Here is a 14,127-nt window from a genome sequence, read left to right as displayed (position 1 = left end):
AAAGGGCTATAATATGCACCTCTATTTTGTGTACGTGAGATAACATATCAGACATACTGTAATTAAAGTGTAGTCTCTAAAGTTGTATAAGAGTGAGAAAGTATGAGTCTTAAACGTAAGCTTGAAGGTGAGGTTGAGATCAGAGAAAGTGCTGCAGATGTCCTCCATGACATACTTTCGAGTAAACCTCATCATGTTTCCCATGCAGCCTCTCATTTTATTCAGGCTGTTGATTTACATGAGGGAGACCACGGTAAAGTTGGCTGTACAACTGTTTGGAACTACACTTTAGGTAATTTATTCTAACTAGGTCTCTTATTGAAATATACATCTACGTACTCTTGTGCTATTACAATTGGTATTTCGAATTATGTATATATATAATATATTTGTATGTAATATAGTTGTAAAGAATTCAACTTTCATCTAAAGGTTGGGGATTCCAAACTTGGCCCTAGTAAGTTTTTTTTTGTCCAAGATCCGTTACTGGAGGGAGTCTTGAGATTCCATTAAGGACCTGTTTTATTCGGCATAAAACAGTTTAACTGAATTTTTACTGAACTTAACTGAATTGAACTTAATTGAAATGAATTGAATAGATATGTGAGAGTAAAAGTATTGTCCAGAGCTAAACTGAACTGAAAATAAGGTGGGGAGAACATGCCTTAAGAACTCATGTGCAGTGAGTTGTCGTACACTAAACGAGAACGGAATAATGTTTGGAACTACTTTAATTAAGAAACTACACTTAACACTATAATTGCTAATCAAACACATAATTAATATTTACTACTCCCTTCAGTTTTTAATAGTTTACCTACTTTTTTTGGTTGTCATTCATTACTTTTGCCTATTTCTTTTTTTTTCTGCGTGCTTTTGAAATGAACCTACAACTGGGGTTGGCGTGAGTGGTTAAGGGCCTCTCGCTCCTTAACCAAGGTATCGGGTTCGAGCCTTGGGTATGGAAAAAATCCCAGCTGGGAGGGATGCTGCCCTTTGAGGTACCCATGCAAACTCCCGCGGGAGATTAGTCCACTCGCCAAAGGCGGTGGGAAACTCCTCGTAGTAGAACCAAAAAAAAAAAAAAAAAAAAATTATTTTTTATTTTATAGTCTTTTTTTTTTTTTTTTTTTTTTTTTTTTTTTTTTTTAGCCAGAAAGAAAGAAACTAGGGAGGAACCCAATTAACAGGCCACCCTAAAGCATCCTTACGGATGATTTTGGAAAAAGCAATATCAGGAGATTCAAACCAATAACAGAGATTAGTAGTGGAGTGGCCATAATGTGCCATCCAGTCGGCAGCAAAATTAGATTCTCTAAAAAATGCTGAATATTATAATTATCAAATTTTCTCAAATCTTCCGCTGCATCATTAATGAGAGCATTAATAGACCAGGGAATTTTCCAGATTCTTTTGATAGCTTGAATAACCGAGAGATTATCACCCTCAATTGTAATATTATTAGCCCCCAGATAGAGAGCTCCCCTTATACCTTCTCTTAGACCCCAGGCCTCGGCAACTAAAATAGAATTATTATCTGCTATGGCGTTAGCACCACTAAGCAAAAGATTCCCCACGAATCTCTAATAACAAAGCCATAAGCTGTACTTCCATTCAGTAACTTGGAACCATCAAAATTAAGTTTAACAAAATCAAGAGGAGGGGGGGACCAAACAATATTAGGCCTAGGCTTTTTAGCTGCTTTAACAACCTGCTGACTATAGTCTAAATTGGAACAATTAGAAAAGGAACAATCTAGATTATGCATATAAGCTTTAATCATTGCCCCTAGTTTGGCTGGAGAAAAGCTTTCCTGACGAAAAGTGATACTATTTCTAGCATACCAAATGAACCACCACACAATAGCATAGAAATTGAGGTTCTTAAGACTCAAACAAGACTTAAGATTGCACAAATACTCAATAAAAGAAAGATCACTATTATCAATAGGAAGGGGAGAAAAAAACCCATTGACATTAACTATTTCTAAAACATCATGTACAAAAGGACAATCAAGAAATAAGTGATGGTCATCTTCTGAGTGGTAGTTACAAAAACACACTCTAAAGGAAGAAAAATATGACTCATTTCAACCTCTTTTTAGTAGGGAGACCATTCTGACAAATTTTCCACAGAAAGAATTTAATCTTGGGGGAATGGACAACCCCCAAATCCAAGCAAAGCTAACCTGATTGGGCGGATCTAAGCCATACCCTTGAAGCAGAGCAACACCCGACTTAACCGAATATTCTCCATCTGCAGTAAGGCCCCAAAAAATCCTATCTGCCACTTTATTATAAGGGATAAAGACTTTTAAAATATCTTCCACTACATTAAACGGAACATAGTTTAAGAGGAGTTCTTTATTCCATTGAGCAGCATCTGTAATGAAAAAATTAACCATCAAATCCTCTGACCCAATTATAGGGGAGTACTTCTTTATAATAGGGTAATTAAACACCCAATTGTCATTCCAAAAAGAGATAGACTCCCCATTCCCCACCATCCATCTAAGGCCTTGCTGAAAAGGCGTACGAAGCGACATTAGTTTACGCCATTGCCAAGATACATTAGCTTTAGTTTTATAAGTGAATAAGGTGTCTTGTTTTAAGTATTTCTGCTTAACGAGTTTGACCCATAAATTGTTAGGCATCCTAAGTATTTTCCAAAGAAGTTTAAACTGAAGAGCTAAGTTATTAACTTTAGCTTTTCTCAACCCCAATCCTCCAAATTTTTTTGGTGTACAAATCTTATCCCAACCTATCAAGTTAGGAGCTTTAGAGTTCTGATCTTTATTCCAAAGAAAATTCCTATAGTTTTTATCTAAAGAAGATAGGATAGAAGGAGGGAGAACAAAACTTTGCATTTGAAAGCTAGCTTTAGAAGCCAGATTTGACTGGATTAAAATAGCTCTACCTGCTTGAGAAAGAGAATTGGCTCTCCACTTGGTAAGCTGAGAGGAGACTTTTTCTTGAATAGAACTAAAAGTTGCATTTGTAACCTTGCTACTAATGATTGGGCAACCCAAATAGTTACCTAGTGATAGTGAATCATCCATCTGGAGGATATTCTGAAAAACACTTAATAGTTCTACTGGGGTATTGTTAGTACATTGGAAAGCAGACTTATGAAAATTGACAAGTTGGCCTGACATTGAGCAATACTTGTTAAGAATAGATTTTATAGCATGACAACTTTCTACTTTAGCTTTTGCAAAAATCATTGTATCATCCGCAAAAGTTAAAAAAGGAATGTTAATTCTAGAATGACCAAGAGTGACCCCTATCAAGCGAGAATCTATAGTACTAGCTTGAAACAATTGACGAGCTAAAATTTCTGCACATAGAATAAAAATATACGGGGAAAGAGGATCTCCTTGACGAATACCTCTAGAGGGGAAGAACATATCTCCAGGAATACCATTTACCAGAACGGAAAATGACACAGTTGTAATGCATTGATGGAGCCAATTAATCCATTTCTCGCAAAAACCCAATTTTTTAAATGTTGCCAAGATAAAGCTCCATTCTAGTCTATCATAAGCTTTTTCCATATCTAATTTAATAGCTAACCACCCTTCTCTTCCTTTTTTATTCTTAAAAGAATGGAACACTTCATGAGCTAATAAAATATTATCTTGAATTTGTCGTTCAGGGACAAAGGCTCCTTGTAAAGGATGAATAATCCGACCCAACACGACTTTCAATCTATTAGCCATAATTTTTGAAATAATTTTATAAATAGTTGAGCAAAGACTTATAGGTCGAAAATGATTTGGGTTAGATGGAGCTTCTATTTTAGGAATCAGAGTTATAAAAGTATGATTAATTTCTTTTAAGATTTTACCTGAGTGAAAAAAAGCTTTAATAGCCCTATACACTGAGTTTCCCACAAGAGACCAATACTTTTGATAGAAGAAAGGAGTAAAACCATCTGGACCCGGAGATTTATCCGGTGCTAGATCAAATAGAGCAGATTTAACTTCATCTATCGATATATCAGCGCATAGGTCTATGTTATCATTTTCAGAAATTATACATTCTAATAAAGATAGATCGGAGTTATAATCAAAATAACAATCCATATTCTTAGAAAATCTCTTTTTAAACGCATTAGTAAAACATTCTTCTACTAATTTTGGTTGAGTAACTAAACGGTCTGACGGATCTTTAATAGAAGTAATTAAATTACGATTTCGTCTAATCGAGGCACATGCATGATAATACTTTGTGTTTGCATCCCCAAATTTTAAATTATTAGACTTAGCCTTGATTTTCCAATAGGAGTCTTGAAAATCTAACAATTTTGTTTGCTTAGCTAAAAGTAAGTTTTGCTGTCTAATAAGTTGAGGGCAATCATTTTGTTCAATAAGTTGATTTTGAATTCTACCCAACTTTCCTTCAACACTACTTAGTTGTCTAGATATATTACCAAATCTGGTAGTGACCCAAGTTTTAGCTTTCTCCTTTAAAAGTTTGCACTTTTTTGTTAAGCAATACATATTCGAACCTTGAAACCTTTGACACCAAGTTTTCTTGATTAAAACATCAAAATCCTTTCGAGTTGTCCATACTTTATCAAATTTAAAAGGAGGAGCTTTTAGATTACTATGAGTTTTGATTTCCAAGGATATAGGACAGTGATCTGAAGAAGAAAAAAGATGATGAATAATTTTTGCATTTGGGAAAGCATTTAACCAACTTATACTCGCAACCCCCTTATCTAACCTTTCCAAAATATTATTTGGACCACTTCTTGACTTTCGCCAAGTATACGGGTTCCCTTCAAAAGGGAAATCTATGCAGTCGATAGCAGAGTAAAAATAATTCATAATAGCTAATCTGGAAAATCTAAATTCAGCCCCACCTAGTTTATCTAAATGAGAACTAAGCTCATTGAAATCCCCTACTAAAATGAAAGGGCTTTCGAGCCGTCTAATAAAGTCAATTAGTTCATCCCAAAATTCATACTTCAAATTATAATTGGGAGGAGCATAGATGAAAATAGCAATAAAGCTAAAATTAATGGCTCATAGCTCAATTTTACAAGCCCAAAAACGAGAAGATTTACTAATGGATGATAAAACAAACGGATTACAATTATCATTCTTCCACATGATCCACATACCCCCCGCTAATCCCATTGACGGAAGGAAGTCAAAATGAGTGAAGCCACAGTACCTAACACATCCCTCAGAAGGAGGAGTTGGCACTTTAGTCTCACATAGCATCATGATTTTAACTTTCTTGGATTTACAAAAAACTTTTACTTCTTCCATAGCTAAATGCCTCCTCGAACCTCTTATATTCCAACTACTTATAATCATAAAACATATACTTTTGAAAGGCAAGACTTACCTAATTCTTGCCCCTCGACAAACCTCATAACCATTATTTTCTCCGCACAAACACTACATGAGCAAAAATTCAGATTAGCAAGATCTCTGGCATTGAAAACCAATGTCAATGCAGTGACCGAAACTGGATGAGCACTATTAGAAAAAAGATTTGATTTTGCTAATTTCATGTACGAGACAACAACTTAAAAGGCCCAAAGATGGAAAGAAACCAACTGATTCAATCTCCCATTAGCAATAGAGATTGACATTAAAAAGGAGACTATCTTTGCAAGCATTACTGAAAATTGAAATATTAGGCCATACGAGAATATGCTAAAGACTAAATCAGGCCAACAATTCTTATCAATTAGAATTCTAATCCCCAAATAGGAATGACAGAGCCTAAAATAAAGATTTTGTAAAGCAAACTTGCCCAACTTCATAAACATCCCCAAAAACTTCTGAGAGAGAGAGCAATAATAATAATTAGACAACTGAAAAACATATAATGCCACTTTAATAACAAGAAGCACTTGCTCAATGACATTTTTCTTGACAGAGATTTGGCATAAGCAATAACCAACAACCTTCTATAATCAAAGGAAAAGAAGAACAATCTTCTCCATCCCAATAGCCCAAATAGGTACTACCACCCTTAAAAGAAAGAGTTCGGATAGGAATTGACAATTAAAATTACAACTAATGCTGCACCAACCCTTCAGATTACGGAAAATCAACATATAGAGAAATTCTATAATAACAACCAATAGGCAGAACAGAGATATGGCCTTGAAATTAACAAACTTACTGAAGATGGAAATCTGCCACATAATATTATGAGCCAGCGAGTGATTATCTATATCAAACAAGCTAAGATTAAGTAACCACAATTCTGACAGGTTCATAACTAGATGAAAGGCTATCCTATATATTTTTATTAACAAACGTAATTTCGTACACAAGCTTCTAATTTTGAGATATCTGACATTAACAAACATCCTTAAGATCTTAAATGAAAGCATTACATATTGAATGACAAACAATCTATATATATTCATCGAAACATGACTAATAGCTTGCAAAAAAACATTGCATTTTTCTTTACTAGCTTTCTGACGAACAAAATAGTCAAGGCCCTCTTTTGGCACACGATAACAAAACCAATTTTCTCCATTCCAATAGCTTCTAGGGCCTAGAATGGAGTGAAAAAATCCAATCCAATAGCTTCGGTAGCCTAAATCGGAGATTTTAGAAAATAACAAGTTCTTGCAATGCAGACAAAATGAATTTCTGCATATTTTTCCTAACAATTGATAAGTCTTCAACAAGTTCCTAATGTTATTGAATAACATAACTATAGCATCAAACAAATAATAACTTATACTAGAAAGTAATAGGTATAAATAGAGCCATACCATAGCAACTAATTCAAGCTTCCATTGTAAGATAACAATGGAGACAAGTAACTGCAACTTCCCACTCACTTTGACCCCAAAAAAGGGAAGTTTGGAGCTGAAAGAACAAGGAAGTCACAATACAGTGACTTCCTACTCACCAAAACCCCGAAAACCTTTGAGAAAAAAACACCATCACCCACACGAGCACCAATGATGAGCCGCAACAACAAAGTAGAAAAAGACCAAAACCAGGCAACCACCGCAGCGAAACCCGAAGCCCTTAAAACCCTAGCTAAGAAACCCACTTTAAACTTGAAGGGAAGAAAAAAGAATTCTTTAATATCATCAACTACATGAAGCGAAATCTGAACTGAAGAAGAAGATGAAATTATTTGGCGAATTTCAGAGAGAGAACAATTCTTTCTCTTAGAACTCAAACTTTTCTTTTGAGAGTTGATACCCCCAAATTGAGGTAATCTTCTGGTAAAATTTATGGGAATTTTGGATAAATGGATGCCATTGCATCCTACAAATACTAGTATAATGGAGATGATGATGATTAAACTTAGTAAAGAATTCTCAAATTGGGTGACTAGAAATTTCTTGAAATCGATTTGGGGAAAATGCAAGGGGCTAGGTTTTCTATTTTTTCTGGTTTTCAAAGACTTAAGTCTAGAGCCTCTCTCTCTAACTTTCTCTCTCATTTTTTTGGCTTACGTTGAGTCTTGAACTCTTATTTTATAGTCTTTACAATAAAGTTTTGCTCACTTTACTCTCTTCGCTCTCAACATTAACTAATACAATACGCAACATATTAATACTTTCACTTCCTCCTATGACTCACACACGCATTTCTCTTAAAACTCCATGCTAAAAAAAGTAGGTAAATTAATAAAATCCGAAAAGCATATACTCCCTCCGTCCCAAAATATAGTTCCCATTTTCATTTTGGGTATCCCAAAATATAGTTCCCATTTCCATATTTAGTTCCATATTTTCCCGTAATTTTTCTAGAAAAACCGTGTCCTATCATTTATTTTCTTCTTGAAATTTGTTTTTTCCTTTGTTTATTCAACCAAAATGTTATAATTAATGCTCTTTCACCCATTATTCTCCATTCTTTCTCCTAAAATCATCTTTTCCCATACAACATTTATTTAAATAAACAAAAAATCTTTATTATCCCTCTTATATTCTACTCCCTCCGTCCCATACTATAGTGCTTCATTTCCATTTTGGGTGTCCCAAAATATAGTGCTTGGTTCTATATTTAATTTCATATTTTTTCGTGATTTGCCTAGAAAAACCGTGACATTATCATTTGTTTGCTTCTTGAACTAATTTTTTTCTTTTGTTTATTCAGCCCAAGGGTTACATTTAATGCTCTTTCACTAATTATTCTCCATTCTCTCTTCTAATTAAGATCACCTTTTTCCACACAACATTTATTTTAATAATAAAAAGTCTTTACTTTCCTCTTAGATTCTATTTACCTTAATTCCCGTGAAAATATAGAATCAAGCACTATATTATAGGACGGAGGGATTACTTGCATAAATTACCGTGAAAAAAGGAAAATGGAAACTATATTTTGGGATGGAGGGAGTATATAATATGAAGTATGCATGTATGTTAACCTTGTGGTTTAATTAATTAATTAGGTGGGAAGTCTTGCGTAGCAAAGAATATACTTGAAGAGGTTGATGAAGGATTTTGTCCTCGATCAAGTGTAATAAACTAAATAATATTAGGATAAGTTATGGAGATAATATATTCAATAATATTATATGATCACAACGTTTTGCTAGAAGCTAATTGTGGTTCGTTGAACTAATATGATTAGGGCCAACTACTAATATCATTGAGTCCTATGAGGTCACACAAGTAATGACACTTGGATATTTATCCAAATCCATTTGTGAAATGGGTTGCGCGGTTTGATGATGGATGGGAAGAGTTGTAACTCATGAGTTTATTAGACTCATAATGTATGACATTATGAGGCAAAATAAAGCCTCATGAAACACCTCTTTTGTAACCACCTTATATATTGATATGGGGTTACAAAGGTGTGTATACACTTTACAACTTCTAGAGTGAAAAATCTGATTTTTCCCTTAGTCTTTTCACACTCATTTTCGGCCCTCACCACAAAAGTAAGAGAGTGATATTTTCTCTTCCGTACTAGCATACGTGGTGATCCAAGTGTTGTTCGTGGACCAACATTAGAGGAACGGCGCTTGACGTTCTAAGGTGATCTCCACTAGAAGTTTGGTGAAAAGAGGAACATACGCATCAAAGGTATAATTCTATACTAATGTTTGATTCATACTAATTTATGCAATGATCTTGGGATAGATGTACAAGTATTTGATACTTGATTTTCCGCATTATGCATCTAAGTTCCTACAGTTGATGAAGAGAAGAAGTATGTGAGATACCGAGTGATTGAAGGCGATTTATTGGATGAGTATAAGACTCTTACAGGGGAATTCCATGTGATACCCAAGGATGAGAAAACCAGCATAGGGACGTGGACATTAAAATATGAGAAGCAGCATCCTGGTATCCCTGAACCAACTGAATTGCTCGATTCCTGGCTTGCTTCTACCAAAGACTTGGATGATCATCACCATGGAATAAAAAAGTGAACGATGTTTTAAGTCAATAAGTTCACCAGTTTATTGGATCCAAAATATTGTATGAATTAAGTTGGAAATGTTTTTGGTTGGTTGTTTGCATACTAAGTACTTCAAACTAAATAAGGGATGTATTTAATTATATTACATTTTTACTGATCTGTTGGTCATTATGAGTGTACCAGTGTGTATGGTCAATAAAAAAATAATAGTTGTGTATTTGTAATTTTTTTTATTTTATAAAGGTAAGAAAAAAAAAAGGTTAGGAGACCCTCCGCACGAGGGGAACTCCAACCTTATCGTTTACAAGGATTGAATGAAGAGTTGAATGAGTACAGTTTTTAATACAAAAACTAGAATCTTTGAGGTGCCCAATATTGGCAATCCAATTTGCTGCTTTATTTGCTTCCCCGTAGACATGTCGAATAGTCCAAGAAGAAAAGGAGCAAAGAGAAATCTGGATATCCTGAATGATGTGGGCGATCTGCCAAGGGGGGACCAGATGCCTTTAATGGAGTTGATAATCATGAGGTTATCTCCTTCGATGTGGAGATGAGTAATAGCATTTTGAATAGCTAGCCTGATTCCATGCTGAAGGGTTGTAGCTTCTGCCACCGAGACTGACAATGTACCAAAGTTTAAGGCGGCAGGTGTGGAGATGTGTATTTGTAATATGCATTGTTATTTGTATGGCAGGAATACGCGTGTATGAGTGATGATTATTATTGTATAATCATGTATTATTGTAATATGCATTAGAAATAATAAATAATCAATAATGTGTTAAAACTAGATTGGTTTTGTTTGGGAATTCATTTTAATTACCTTAAATGATAAGGTAATCGCTAACATATTTTAGGTACTAAAATGATTGTGTATTGTGTTAAAGGAATAACTGAAACTGAAATTTTGCTCGTAAGATGGTATTATGAGTTTAAAATCAGGAATGAAAACAAGGCGGTGTTAAACTAAATTAGGGATGTCCCTGCTTCTTGGTGGACTTTCCTTTTTAAGATTGGTAAGAAGAATAACTTTTGGGTTGTCCTTGCACAAGGTTCAACCCAGAGGCTCAAATACTTGGAAAGAGCGGTAATGGTAAGGGGATCTTCTTTCAAGTACCCTCACTCTATGGTGGAGTTTCATCCAAGTGATTCAAGCTAAGCTTTGCTGTTCCTTAGTTGACTATATTTCTTGTGATTCTGTGTCATGTATGTATGTATGGCCAATAACTACGTATTTGTATGGGGTTTGATTGTAATGGTCAAAGCAGACTAAATTTGATCAAGTTCACTTAATTATTTGTTAATAAGTTATAATGTTAGATTTACTTTGTTATGTTTATCTTCAAAAGTATTACCCTACAGATTATGCCTTTGCACTTGTTGCCAAAAAACCCCTAGGCATAATATTTACTTCTTGAGTTTGTCCATAATTGCATCATTTAAGTCCCACGCATATCAGTGTACAATTTAAATAGTCAATATATCTAATTATTCTTTTGGTAACAAGATTTCATATTTAAGAGTATGCTTCTTCACTGTTAAGATGTTGCTGGTATTAAGTGATCCCACTAAATAAGCCATTAAGTATGATAAAACAAGTTCACTAACAAATGCTCCACGAGTCACTAGAAAAGAAATATATATTTTTGTGTTTGACTACTCATATTTATATAAACTAATGTATGGAACAATGTCTTAATAGCCAACCATTTCAGCCAAATGAAATTATTGTTTGGAACAACTTTTCTCACCAGATTGTAAGTGCTTTTCTTAAACACTAAATATTTACGTATATATAGGTAGTTTTTCCTATATTTAATTAACTTTGGACAATGCATCTAAGGTTTCATAGTGCTCTCAGGAGTACTTAAATGGGTTTGGAAGCACATACAATAAAAAAATTAGAAAACACATGGTATAAGATTTGATCATATGACTTTAAATTACTATATTAATGTCTTAACCACTAAACGAAGTAATATTTGATGTGATAATTTCAAAGTAAGATATTAATAAATAAAAATAATAATTACCTGGAGCAAAGGCCTAAAAACTAGTTCAACTTGTTAAGATATGTTTCAATTAGTCTGCATATCTCAGATATGAGATAAGTAAAAAAAAAAAACACCACCCTGAAAAGTACAATAATCTTAGATGTATATTGTGCTTTGAATCCAAACTATTCTTCTTTTTGTCAGACTATTTGTCAAGAATCCCTGTAGTACAGGTATACAACTTATCTTAATCAACATCTAACATGGCAAAATTTTATATTACTGAAAGAAATGTGAGTTTATATAGAAAATGTGGGCACCTGGAAACAACATATATTCACTAATTACAGTAGTATTTTTCTAATTACAATTATCTGCATTTGTAGGTGTGCTTACTGTTTACAGAAATTTTTGCAAATAATATAGTATGTATAATCACCTGGAATTGAACTCTGAAGAACTTGATACCAGAATCATGAAGCTCAATTAAACCACAAAAGATGTTTCCTTACCAAGAAAGTGTTCCAATATCTCAACTCTCAAGTTTTGTGTATGACAACTTCATGTCAGCCAAATTCTAGTCAGTTGACTGAATCCATCAACTCTGTCCATATCAATTTACAAACTCTATATCACTGCTTTACATGAATTTACAAACCTCCCTGGTACATGAACCTCATTGAGGAACCTCTTCCGGCATACAAAAAACTGCCTTACACCAAATCCACATCGACGAGCAAAAGATCTGACATTTCTTCCTGCTGATACATTCCTTACCCATTTTCTGGTATTTGCAGCAGCTTCCCCTTTTTGGTCAGTTGCAAAGAACCCGTTGTTTGAAGTACTTAGAATTACCCTCAATCTTTTGATCTTGATATGTTCTCTCTGAACGTTCAACAGACTTCTCAGCTCCTTGAGCCTTTTCTGTTAAATATAGTCTTGTTTATGAAACTCATCACTCTTTGGGCTTCATTTATCAAACCAATGGAACGCCAAGCATCTGCAACAAGCCGGATAGTGCTGTCTTCAGGAAATATACCCATTTCTTCCATGTTCTGAAGCAATTCTTCTGCTTTCCAGGGCTGTTTAGCTTCCCCGAAACCCCATATCAAAGTTTCATATGTTTTCAGATTAGGGGAAACCCCCATCTCATTCATCTTCTCAAACACTCGCATTGCATATTCCATCTTTCCTACACTGCACCAACCACTGATAACAGTAGTGAATATTACAACATTTGGATGAACACCCGATTCAGCCATGGACATCAGGAGAGTTTCGGCTTTATCAGGTTCACCTGCACGAACATAACCTTTTGCAAGAATGCTGAACGCGTGGATATCAGGTTTTACACCAGCCTTTGCCATGTCATTAAACATGTCCTTGCATTTTGTCATTAGTCCTGCTGAGCTCCATGCATTCATTATTGTGCTAAATGTTACCACATCTGGCTTGATCCCAAACTCTTCCATCAAAGTCAACGCCTGTGAGAAGCAATAGGTTCACATCATAAGAGAATCTAATGTAGAAAAGCATATTTTGTATATAACATATTTCCTCTGTCCTGGATGTAGCTTAAACAATCTTTAGATGCAGAGAAAGAATGGTGGATGTGTGACTTAATTGAAGCCTTTTGCATAACTGATATGGAAAATACAAAATCATCGTGGAAAAGAAAAAGAAGATATATATAAGTATACCTCATCAACACCATCAGTGTCCATAGTGTCTAAAAATCCTTTGATAAGCGTGTTAAACACAACAAGATTTGGGAGCACTCCCAGATCCTTCATCCGATACAGAAAACGTAACGCATCAACCATGTTTCCTTCAGTGCAATATCCACTAATGATGATGCCACATGTCCGTTCGTTAGGCTCAGTTTTATTCTTTTGCATTTCATGTATAATTGCCTCAGCTTTATTAGTCTCTCCACTCTGTGCATAAGCCCTTGCTAATGTATTGTAGGTGACAACATCAGGCTGTAAACCCGAGGCCACCATTTTATACACTACATTCCATGCTTCATTTATGTTCTTGTTGCACCATGCTCGAACTAGAATATTGTAAGTCATATCATTAGGTTTGACATTCCCCTCTTCAGACATTACAAGGCCATATCCTTTCATCAATGTATTGAAAGTACTTATAGTGGGGTTACAGCCATTTTGCTTCATCCGGTAAAATATTTTTATTGCTCCTTTCATGTCAGCTGCTTCACAATAAGCATTGATAGCAGCATTGAAGAAAATCGAGTCTGGTTTCATTCCTTTCTCTTCCACCATAGAGATGAGAGAAGGAATAGATTTGATCTTCTTTTGGGCAGTAAAGGGCAGCTAATAGTGTAGTATATGTCACAAGAGTTGGTTTGTGTCCCTCTTCCATCAAGCCTTCAAATATGGCAAAAACTTCCTCGGCCTTCCTCCTTTTGATCAACTTAGTCATGAGTTTTGTTCTTGAGAGAACTGTATGACACCACGGTTTTCCATACAGACAAGGCAGCAGTTCCCAGCTGGCAAATCATCTGTAGTTGATGTTGTATATACTTTATCCTGAAATTGAATCAAAAAAAATATCAATATCAGATGAAGAACAGATTATAAAGTAGTATTCAACCAAGTAGTGAGACTTTTTGTAGAATTTTTCTCCACCAAACGCTTAAGGAGGGGGTATTCTAATTTTCTCTCTACAATTTATTTTTTTGGAAACTTGGCTATTAATATTTTCCACCCTTCTAAATTTTATTTTTAAAAAACT

The 14,127-nt window shown here is 34.7% G+C and overlaps 2 protein-coding genes across 6 annotated transcripts; one reads left to right on the top strand and one right to left on the bottom strand.

Annotated features, from left to right (window-relative positions):
• The first annotated feature begins 20 nt into the window (after nt 1-20).
• Nucleotides 21-9,601, top strand: LOC104902481 (MLP-like protein 34). Of its 5 annotated transcripts, XR_008967206.1 has the most exons (3): nt 22-292; nt 8,924-9,036; nt 9,139-9,601. XR_008967206.1 is itself a non-coding variant. In XM_019251455.3 (2 exons), the coding sequence occupies exons 1-2, from the start codon at nt 103-105 to the stop codon at nt 9,384-9,386; spliced, it is 429 nt and encodes a 142-aa protein (XP_019107000.1). In that variant the 5' UTR covers nt 24-102; the 3' UTR covers nt 9,387-9,601. The 5 variants fall into 5 exon arrangements, 2 of the variants coding, with proteins under 2 accessions (XP_019107000.1, XP_019106999.1); XR_008967208.1 differs by lacking the exons at nt 8,924-9,036; nt 9,139-9,601 and adding an exon at nt 8,579-8,917 and having other exon boundaries at nt 21-292; XR_008967207.1 differs by lacking the exons at nt 8,924-9,036; nt 9,139-9,601 and adding an exon at nt 8,397-8,917 and having other exon boundaries at nt 21-292.
• Nucleotides 9,602-12,256: 2,655 nt separating this feature from the next.
• LOC104902218 (pentatricopeptide repeat-containing protein At5g21222) lies at nt 12,257-13,890 on the bottom strand (the record flags this gene model as incomplete). The annotated part of the gene is given in 3 exon segments (XM_010689915.4): nt 12,257-12,854; nt 13,071-13,697; nt 13,699-13,890. Coding segments are annotated over 3 exon segments (1,398 nt in total), but the record flags the coding sequence as incomplete, so codon positions are not given.
• Between the last annotated feature and the right edge of the window lie 237 nt (nt 13,891-14,127).

The sequence above is a fragment of the Beta vulgaris genome, chromosome 8 (assembly GCF_026745355.1).
Source record: "Beta vulgaris subsp. vulgaris cultivar EL10 chromosome 8, EL10.2, whole genome shotgun sequence".
Taxonomy (NCBI): domain Eukaryota; kingdom Viridiplantae; phylum Streptophyta; class Magnoliopsida; order Caryophyllales; family Amaranthaceae; genus Beta; species Beta vulgaris.
The sequence above is the reverse complement of the archived record's forward strand: the minus strand, read 5'-3'. Positions and strand labels throughout refer to the sequence as shown.

What these genes read in the sequence shown, in the direction of transcription:
- LOC104902481 (XM_019251454.3), top strand. Translation starts at nt 103, where the DNA reads ATGAGTCTTAAACGTAAGCTTGAAGGTGAGGTTGAGATCAGAGAAAGT. An exon ending in TGTTTGGAACTACACTTTAG is followed by an intron (nt 293 to 9,138) that starts GTAATTTATTCT and finishes TATGCATCTAAG; the next exon opens with TTCCTACAGTTGATGAAGAG.